Genomic DNA, 11066 nt, shown 5'->3' with positions numbered 1-11066 from the left:
CAACCTGACTGTGCAACTAGCAACTAGGTTGACCCCATATTGAGCATTGTCGACAGTGTTGATAATAGTAAAGCTTGTTTAAAAAAAAATTCAAAGTTATTATTGTTACTTTTACTATTATTTATATTAAAACAAAGTGTAACGAAACAATTTTGTCTTATATTATTTTAAATTTATTTTAGTATTCTGCCTGAACCTTTAATTGTCCGAAGGATAATAGACATAGTATTTATCCGCTGATCACTGACACATTGGAATTTGATGATAATCTTTTAAACAATAAAATGACAATGTCCTTTCTAACAGGACAAGGCCTCCCCACATGATCATATACGCGTAAGACAATTTTTGAATCAATGTTTTCCAGGGCGCTGGATTCTCAGAAGGGATCCAATAGAGTGGATCGGACACCGGATCTTTCGCCTTTAGATTTTTTTTTGCGGAGACACCTTATATCAAAAATATACGCCACTCCGCCTGTAGATATTGCAGAGTTGCGACAAATAATTGTGACAGAATGCCCATTATTCACACCGAAGGTATTTGCAAATGTACGAAGAGGCTTTGAAAATATACTGTATTATTGTATGGGGGTCACAGGAGGTCTTTTCGAACATTAAATTGGTTAATTTAATGAAATTTTATGTTTTTTGTTATTACTGATGTTCAACCAATAAATTAGCCAAAATTATCTTCAAAGTTATTTCGTAAATTAAAAAAAAGTATCGTGTAGAGGAAAAAATACCTTTTAGATGGTATGCCACTCGACAACACTTGCTATTTAAAAAAAAACTGGGCGTTGATGCGTGGTAGTAGGGGGTTACATTTGAGGAGGGCATGAATTTTGCATGAAAATTCGTCCCGCGCCCAATACAAATTAACGAGTTTTTTTTTTATTTTGAAAAAACTCTTGGTTTCTGAGTTTATGGGGGCGTCAAATTTTCGTTGGAACACACTGTATATTATTATTAAATTTATGATAGGTACTTACTAATTCTTAAGCTAAGATGTTTTATACTAATTTTCGTAAAAAAAAGGTTTGTTAAAATTTATATGCTTATGTTTATTCCTTTTTGTATAATAAATAAATAATAAAATATTTTCATACAATCTTAATGATTTTTTTGCGTTCCTTTATGCTTTTAAATCCGATCCGAACTCCAATTATAATTATCACAATATTGTGCCTTCTTTTTGATAGTCTCACGTACTGCCGACGCACTGTTGCCAAAGGTTCGCAGAACTTTCGAAAGACGGTGCGGCTACTATTTCTCGAATTAATAGTGATGACGCGCTGATGTAGCCTCTTAAGCTGGCTATATAGTTTAATTAGAAATGTAATTTTTTTTCTTTTGGTCTTATGTAGGTAAAATTAAATTCTGAATTGTGTGTATTTTATTTTGATATGCTAGTGATTCTTTTTATATTAGATATTGTTTTAATTTTTTTGATTAGGTAATTTTTTTATTAAGTTTTAGATGTTCCTCTTATTATTTTTATTTCTAGAACATTCATTAACATTATTATTCTCTCTAGCTTTCTCTATGTGGGATCGGCTTCTCTAATTATTTTCCTCTAAACTTTTCTGTTCCCTTCCAGTTACTAAGTATCTCTCCGCTTTTTGTATGAGATTATGGTTTTTCAGAAAAATGCAATTTCTCTTCATCCCTTTTTTTCCTGTCCTACATTCAGTACCATACATAATAGCCGGTCTTAAGACAGTCCTATACAACTTACCTTTTAGTTTTCTTGGTAGGTACCTTTTTTATTACACATCACCCAATTTGCCTCTTTCGTTTATCTTTAATTGAAATATTATAGATAAAAAAGTAATACCGATCCTAAAATTATCATCTTTTGGGAGTTCTTGTCTATCCAAGCTAATGACTCTATCTGGACCATCTTTAAAAGAATATTCTAAATATTTTGTTTACTTAATTTTAATCCTTTTTCTTCAAGGACCTGTCTCCACTACTCTAGTCTTTTCTACTAATACCAAGGAGGTTCAGTTCATCTAATCCAGCACACATGAGAATAAATATCGGCTTAACACGAAACCCCGATGAAGCCCTATTTTCACACAAAATTTGGCAGTTTCACCTGTAATCGTTCTAACACTATAATAGTTGTTTTAACACTATTATGGTTGTTACCTGCTAATACATCACTAACATATTCAGCCGGCACTCCTTTCCTACTTAATCTCTACCACAGTAGGTTTCTGATAACTTCGTCATGTGCTTTCTCAAGATTAATAATACTATGCAAGTCTATCTCTTAGCTGTCTTATAACAAAAATTGCTGTTGTAGACCTGCCTTGCATAAATCCAAATTGACGTTTATCCATTTTCATTTTTTATAACCTTACACTAAACTCTGTTAGATTTTACCACAAATGTAGGATAATAAAAAGATATCTTGTGAATTGAGTGCTATGAAAAATTATCATTGTCAACAAAATGAAGCAGATGTTTACTGGAAATAACTATTGCAAACCAAATAAAACACTAAATAGCTATGTTTAAAATGTCTTTATTCTTTATTAAAAATCTGGGAAATCAAAGGAGGGGGGCCGTTATTGTTGTAATGGCGAAGGAAAACCCCTCTAAACCTCGCCTAGGGCCCAGTACATCCCGGTTTAAAAATAACATTCTAATATAAAAGTCTACAAATACATTACTTAACACTACTTTAAAATTCAGGCCTAAACTAAGCATTTATACATATATTTTTATGAAATTTTACTACATATATTACTTATCAAGTAAACATAGTAAACATATAATAATGTTAAATTAACTAACTCTCTTGTAAATAAGCCTATAAAACTATGATAAAAGTTCAATACAGATACAAAAACACAAAATACATGTGAGCTACAAGAATGGTTCAAATTTAATTTTTAATCAGTTTCTTTTTTATTGGAAGGAAAATATTCCTGCTTTTCCATTTTTCGCTTCTTTGTAATATCCTTAGTGGTTTCCTGATATTTTTTCTTCATCTTACGCTTTGCTTTTTAAGCAATTCTCATAATATCGTCACGTGCTTCTGTATAAATTTCATCATCTAAGTCATCTAAGCTGTCTATGACATTTTTGACGTTTTCTTTTTGAAGACATCGCTTGGTGTTTTCCTGGATCACATTTGTCTGTTCTACCTTCCCTCTGACAAACTCATTAATTTCCTCCTGATGCTTTGATTTGGTAAATGAAGTTTCTGCCAAACACCTTGCAGCATCATCTAAAACAGAGTTAGTTCCCTCACGCTCCTCATGCATTCTCACCAAGTGCACATGCTTACACAAGGTATTCCTCACCACATATTCAGCACACTCACACTGGTAGCGATGAATACAAATTTTACATACTCTACAATACAATGTCTTACATTCATTTTCACATACTTGCCTTATATTTACATTATATAATTTATTAGGATCTCTAAATGACTTTACCTGAAATTGACCATATACCTTCACATTTCTCTTAACCTCCACTTTGTTTTTCATCGTTTCTGCCAATTTGTGTGCTTTTGATATAACCCTGTCTTGATAATTGTTCGCATTTGGTCTTTCAATGTCTATAATCCTCTTCCACATTTTGATGTCCACTAGATCGTCGATTGTGTCCAACAACTTCTCGATTGATACTCCAGCATTTCTCCTAAGGTGGTTGGTCTTCAGTAGGTTGTTGAAAGATTCTATCGCCATGTTTGTATTTATTCCTGAATTTCTTCTGTAACAATGGGCCCACATTTTGATTCTCTCTTCATTCTGAAAGTAATACCTACAAAAAAAAATATACTTAAGGATGACTTAAAATGTATGATTTCATATATTTATTTACCATGCCAGATAATTAAAAAAATCTATCTCATTTGCCTCTTGCAATTTGATTATATATTTATTACACAACTCCATAAATCGATCTTCATCTGTTTCATTAATAATTCTTTTCATCTCAGTTTTCATCTGTTTCTTCAAAATTGGATCCATTATTTTCTTCTTCCCTTGAATATTCCAATTTCTCACGACGTGCCAGGTACATAAAAGCCTTTTTGGTTGGTTGCCCATAATCTTCACCCATGCATTATAATATTTTCCATCATCGTCACTCATAAAATGTTCCGCATGAATTCCGGTCTGCATTCTGTTCTTGAGGGCACCTAAAAGTTGTTGAAAATTATTTTTACTTACTAATCATAAATTGCCACTACTCATACATATACATACACATACATACCTAAAAAAACCTCTTGAACTAGTTGGTCCAATCTGTTTGACAGTAAGAACGCAACTGGAAATCCTGTATTTCTGTCATCTTTAATAAGTACGACTGTTAAATCCATTCCCCTCTTGTTTGTGCCGTGTGTACCATCCATACAAATTATGCTAGGGAATTCTCTTAATTTATCTTCCATTACAGAATTCATAAATCCTAAGGCAAAATCTTCTTTTTTAAGTACATCATGTTGTTCTCCTAATAAAAATAAAACCCCAAAATTATAGTTTACCGAAAATTTATAGTTTAGAGATAATTAAAGATAAATTAATGGTAAGAGACTGAAATTTTATTGTATATTTTAATAGGTAATCATTCGTCCTATTTTTTGAGTTGAGTTGAGTTGAGTTAAAAAAGATAACTTAAAACTCCAACAATTTGAGTCTCCTAGTATAGTACTGAGCCCATTATGTGTTAAAACATGTGATTTGTGGAAAAGGTAGCATATAGAAGGGCTCTAAAATGAAAACAAAAATAAAGAATACAAAAGAACCTTCAACAACAGACTATAAAATAAAGTAAGGCATGAAAACATAAATGAGGAATGGGGAACCTGTAAAATGCCATAAGGTATGCATCCAAAGAAGTAATAGGCATGCAGAAAAAACAAAGAAGTTAATGGTTTGACTAAGAATATAAATTAATAACTGAAAGAAAAAACAGCATGTAAAGGGAAGCAGCAACAATGTGGGAAGAGATAAGTAGAAGCAAAAGATACTTAAGAAGATAGAAAGAGTAAATTCATGAGAAATGATAATCAATAAGTATGCAGACAACTAGCTTTTGCAAAAATGATGTTAACATAATAGTAATAACAATATAAAATATTATAGAGGAACTTAATCAGATAGAACAAACTGCATGGACAAGTAAACTGAAAACCAATCAAGCTAAAATAAAATACATGTAGCAGCAAAACAGTAGGTACTCAGTGATAACACCTAACTACATAAGAGTATAGCACTGAAGTGTAACAAACTTATATAAGATAACTAGTTATATGTAATACTAGTGTTAACAAATAATTATGTAGAAGAATATCCATAGCCAATAATAGTTACCATGGCTTAATTAAACAACAACAGTCAGGTAATAATACAAGAAAAAACTAAGTGCCAATTATATAAAACCTTAATAAGTTATTCACAGATGTATCTGAAACATGCACACTTACTAAAAGTGAAGAAAGCCAATAAGCTAATTCTGAAAGATAAATCTTGAGCCACATATACAGTAACAGAAAATTGTATGTGGATAAGAAGATATACATTTTAACTATAAAGGGAATACCAGGATCTGGATATTATAACATTCATACAAATAGGACAATTTCAGTATAAAGAAAGTGTAGCACAGATAAAAGAAGATGTAATCCCTTCCAAAATAAACAAATAATTCCAGTTGGAAATAAAACTAAAGGAAGATTAGATATAAGGAACAAATAAAGCAAGACATGAAAATTTTAAAAATCAAAAACTGGAAGAGCAAAGTGTGAGATAGATCAGAATGGACAAGTATTCTTAAACAGACTAAGACCCCAAAATTAGCTTTAATGTAAAAAAACCAATAACTACAATCTTAGGAGATATATTATTTAAAAATGTATATTGAATATTTCATAAAAAGGGATGAATGTTGTTGAGTCTGCTAAGAGTAAGGTTTGTTACATGAGTCACGTGATAACAATTCACACAAGTCAAATTGGAATAGGATTAATTATAATTGTAGTAGGCATAAAAAAATGATTGGTCTTTACCTTCCTTCTTGAATAAGAAAGCGTAATTCTTGTTGTTATCATTCCATTCCTGAACCTTTAAAGCCGTTGCTACCATATCATTTTGATCTTGTTTCTTATACGTATTATACTTCCTGGACAAATTTGAGAGATCTTTACTTGTTAATAGGGCAAGTCTTTCTAGTTTTGGTGTTTCCAATTTTCTTGAATCTTCTAAAATTCTGCTAAATGGCACCCCAGATGTTAACTTCTCTACAATCATTTTTTCTTCTGCTTTTGACGGATGCATGGTTCTTAATTCCTCTTTATGTCCAACATGTATTTTCCAATAACTGACTGAAACTTGTCCTTGATCTCTCAGTTTGCAAATCAGCCTGGAGGGACACACTCCTTTAATTTTAATTGATCCACCAGATTTCTCCGTCCTAATTTTATAGTTGGGCTTATATCCTAAATATAGATTAGTATAAGTTTCAATTATTTGAAGTAACAAAGTACTGGACCTACCATTCAAGTTACTTCTGTTACAATGATAATATACTATCTTATACTCCTTTGTACGAACTGCTCTCTGTTTAGCATAACTTGTCTCCAATTTCTGCATGTCTTTCCATGTCTCATATTCTTGAAAACTAGAAAATTCAAAAGTTATTAATTCAATACTCACCTGGTGGTTCTCCTTTAAATGTTTTCGTAAGTTCTCATGGCTTTTTAAATTAGTTTCTTGTTCACATAAGGGACAAATAATGTGATTAATTTTCTTAATCGACACATCTATTTTATGTATTCTTTTGATATGACGATTTCGTAATTCCACATTTTTAAATATTTTGCAAAGATGGCAGGCTCCTGAGTTAATTTCACAGCTTGTTGAAGTAGATGGAATAGGGCTTGTTGAAGTAGATGGATAGACAGAATCCATAATTGCTTGCTAAAACAAAGTCTTAGGTAATTAAATATGGTGTTCTAACGAACAGATTTTTAAAAATCAATGACAAAAATTTAAATTAAAATTTTATGTGTGCTTGCTTATTGGCAAATTGTATAAAACCGCCTAATCATATATGTTTAAGCGCCAAACAGAGAGATACATAACCTGAAAAATTCAAAATCAGATGAAGATGCCGACCAATCCACAGCATAGACACCCCTTATGCTGTGACCAATCACAGCAAACGTAGGTGGCCGTTTATAGTGTAGTCTCATCAAAAGCAGGTTTTTTATCGGAGGGGACCCATCGGCCACTACCTGGGGTCTCCGCCGGCCGGTGTATGATCTAGAAAATACTTGAATAGAAAAGATATTAGTAATAAATATGTTTACAGTTCTGAGCCATACGATTCGTCATCATCTATCGTAGCAGTACCATTCGAATATCTAACGATAAATGGACATTACTTGTTTACAAGGAATTGCTCTCTATAAAAACTGCCACATACAACAACGACAGAATTTTAGAAAACTTGCTAGATAGATTTACTAATGCCGATACACCAAGAAAACTTGCATTTCAATCCGAAGTACAAACACACATTAGTTTGATAAGACATTTAAAATTCCGTAAATTTAAAATATAGAGAAGTGATTGCCGACACACGAGCCTATAATCCACGCCAAAAACGAGGATTAATCAATGGTGTTGGAACCTTATGGAAATCTATTAGTGGAAATTTAGACGCACCAGACGGTGAATATTTCAATCAATGTATAAATAGGATCACCACAAATGAAAATCAAATAGAAACACTTCTAAAGAACCAAATCTCTGTTAAAACTTTTGTTATAAAATCTTTTAACAGTACTATCCAAAAATTACAAATAGATGAAGAAACTTTTAACAAAGACCTAAACGATATCAAAACTACTCTTCTAGACATTGCTAACAACATATCATTTTACCGTGCACCATTACAAACCTTATATTTGTGTGAATCATTAATAGAATGCTACATATTTTTAGAAAATTATCTCAATGACATTTTGAATGCAATCACTTTTTCTGGGTTGCAAATTTTACACAGTTCAATTATTTCGCCCAATGATTTACTAGATTCATTGAAAACCATCTCACAATCATTACAAAATAATGTATTACCATTGCCCATTTATACATCAAATATAGCCCAGTATATTGATATAATAAAACTTCAAGCATATCAACTCGATTAAAAAATTGTATTCGTCCTAGAAATTCCACTAGTCGACAGGGGCGGCTGGTCCTATGAGGCAGGTGAGGCAGTGCCTCACCAGTATCAATCGACTATTTACGTTCTTTAACTACAATTTAACTTTTTGGAATTTTCTAAATAACTTTATTTTCATTATGATAAAAAATTAAAAATTAAAAAAAAAATTAAAATATGTACACCCCTGATGTCTTATCTTTGTATATTTCTTCATAATCTACGGGCCGGACAAGGGACAAGCTTAAACCACAAAATATTAAATAAACAACGGCTCAATTTTCCGCGCCAGCTTCTATCTGTGCATCTCATTCTCTCTTTAAAAATTATAGCCGCCGAGGCAAGCCTCACGGCATTGCTCTGTCTGACATATTAGACATCACATTATCTAGCGAAATTCAACATGATTTATTTATTTTCTGCCCACGATTTCACCGAACAAGAGAGGCATGCCGCATGATGCCGGCCGCTCTGGTTTGGTGTAGTTTTTTAACTAGCAGCGTTGCCGTTTGGGTACAAAGGTACCCAATTCGCTACATTTTTTCCCTCGGGGTATAAAAGTACATTTTAAATAAAACATAGATTTTTATTTGAAAATTGTAACAACATTGTTATGTTGTAGTAGAGTATTTTCCTTTAGTAGATGGTACTATACATATTGTTCTATTGTTTTCCGATTTAACAAAAAATATTTTTTTTCTATGCATTTACCAGATTGGCAACATTGGTACTTTTTGGAACATTTCTGCAAATTGTTGTAGTAAGAGTAAGTAGTAGTTAAATTACTTCCTGTTGACCTCTTTGTGCGGCAGGATCACGTTTGACGTATCTCGTGTTGTTTTTCATTAAAAAAACAGTAAGATTACATGTTATATAATAAGTGCAATTCTAATTAAGTTTTTTTAATAATTTTGGTGGGTTTGTTGTTTGTTTTTGTCTGCAGGATTTTCGGTTTTAGTGAAAAATGGATTTAGCACCGAGCACTTCGTCACAACTTTCCCAGGTAAATGTAAATATTCGTAATACTTGTGATCTCGTAAATTTTTTAGTCAATCAGCAGAATTTTTCAAGTCATTCATATGAAGATAAATTATATATAGTTAAAGTCGTAAAACGACCTATTCCAGATTTAAGTAAACATCTTGTTTCTATCGGTGGCGTCGGAAAACCAAATCGGGGATTTCAAAATGCATGGTACGAAAAGTTTGACTGGCTTACGGGTAGTATAACATTAAATAAATTGTTTTGTTGGCCATGCATTTTATTTGCCACAGCTAATACTAGCGACAAAGTTTGGTTCAAAAGTGGTTATACTGATTTGAAAAATTTGTCTCGGAGTCTATTGTTACACAATAAAAGTTCTCAACATATTACATCGAATTGCAAGCTTACTCTTATGAGAAAACAAAAGCAAAATATCGCCACAGCACTAGACAATTCGCGTAAAATAGATATTGAAAATTTCAATGCTAGGGTTAAAGAAAATCGGCAAATTTTAAAAAGCCTTATGATATTACGTTACACCTCTGTATGCAAGAGTTACCGTTTAGGGGGCATGATGAATCTAATGAATCTTTAAATCGCGGGAATTTCAAAGAGCTAGTTGTTCTTGTTAGTAAATTTGACACTAATTTAAAAACATTTTTAGAACATGATAATGACTCTAGATCAGTTTTTTCTGGGACATCTAAAACCATACAAAATGAATTAATCGATTCAATTGCTTTTGTTATAAATAAAAAAATTGAGGAAGAAATTTCAAAATCATTATTCTTTTCCTGGCAGGTGGATGAGACTACTGATATAAGCTGCCATTCACAACTATCCGTTATTTTTCGATACGTAATAAACGATAAACCAGTCGAACGATTCATGGGATTTTACGATGTAAGTTCCGGGCGTTCTGCTCAAGATTTATTTGAATTTTTATCTACCAAATTTCGAAAGTTCAACTTGCATAGTAAATTAGTGGCTCAGACATACGATGGAGCTTCTGTAATGTCGGGAGAAGTGAATGGTCTACAGGCAAAAATTAAATCTATAGCGCCTCAAGCCATGTTCATTCATTGCTATGCACATGTATTTAATTTAGTTTTAAGTAACGCATGCAGTTCAATTCAACAAGTTAAAGTTTTTTTCTCAACCTTATCCGGTTTTTCTTCATATTTTTCTAAATCTACAAAGCGTACCCAAGTGTTAGAACACATTGGAGGAAATCGTATACCTTCTAATGTAGCAACTCGCTGGAATTTTACTTCACGCGCAGTTCTCACAGTTAATAATAATAAGGATAAATTACTTGAGACCTTTGATTTTATTATTAATAGTCGCGATTTTGATGACAAAACAATAAGAGAAGCAGTAGGTTTAAAAGCTTTTTTAGAAGATCCTCAGAACATATTTTTTTTAGAAATATTTTCGTTGATTTTTCATCAAACTGATACTGTTTTTTCCATTCTACAAAATAGAAATACAGACATTGTTAAGGCCAGAAATTTACTTCAAAATACCCTAAGTAAAATACGTGAATTTAGGAGTAACAGTACTTATTTTGATACAATTTATGAAAAACTGGATACCGCTGCGTTACACTCGAAACGTCGTCGTAAGGGAGTTGAAATGACTGATAAAACTCAACAATTAAGGCAAATTTTTTTTGAAATTCTTGACATTATAGCAACCCAAATAGAGGTTAGGTTTTGCGACGTTGAAAAATTACATTTCTTTGATCTGTTGAATATATCAAAATTTCCCATTTTTGCTAAAGAATTTCCTCACGATCTATTAAAAAACTTGACAACGCAGTATAATATTTTTGATATAAATCAACTAAAAAGTGAGTTATCCGCTATGTACGGGAATGATATA

At 32.0% G+C, this 11066-nt stretch overlaps 1 protein-coding gene across 1 annotated transcript; it reads right to left on the bottom strand.

The window, feature by feature from the left end:
- Positions 1-2543: 2543 nt before the first annotated feature.
- LOC140446838 (uncharacterized) lies at positions 2544-7023 on the bottom strand. The gene is made up of 5 exons (XM_072539422.1): positions 6523-7023; positions 6037-6465; positions 4242-4478; positions 3846-4164; positions 2544-3785 (listed from the first exon to the last, which is right to left on the bottom strand). The coding sequence occupies exons 1-5, from the start codon at positions 6935-6937 to the stop codon at positions 3017-3019; spliced, it is 2169 nt and encodes a 722-aa protein (XP_072395523.1). The 5' UTR covers positions 6938-7023; the 3' UTR covers positions 2544-3016.
- Positions 7024-11066: the final 4043 nt, after the last annotated feature.

This window comes from Diabrotica undecimpunctata, chromosome 7 (genome assembly GCF_040954645.1).
Source record: "Diabrotica undecimpunctata isolate CICGRU chromosome 7, icDiaUnde3, whole genome shotgun sequence".
NCBI classification, from domain to species: domain Eukaryota; kingdom Metazoa; phylum Arthropoda; class Insecta; order Coleoptera; family Chrysomelidae; genus Diabrotica; species Diabrotica undecimpunctata.
The sequence above is the reverse complement of the archived record's forward strand: the minus strand, read 5'-3'. Positions and strand labels throughout refer to the sequence as shown.

Bases quoted from the DNA above. Each gene is read 5' to 3' on its own strand.
- LOC140446838 (XM_072539422.1), bottom strand. From the start codon at position 6,937: ATGGATTCTGTCTATCCATCTACTTCAACAAGCCCTATTCCATCTACT. The intron at 4,165-4,241 runs GTATGTATGTGT...AACAACTTTTAG, and splicing joins AGTTCAAGAGGTTTTTTTAG to GTGCCCTCAAGAACAGAATG. The intron at 3,786-3,845 runs GTAAATAAATAT...TTTTTTTTGTAG, and splicing joins TTTTTTAATTATCTGGCATG to GTATTACTTTCAGAATGAAG.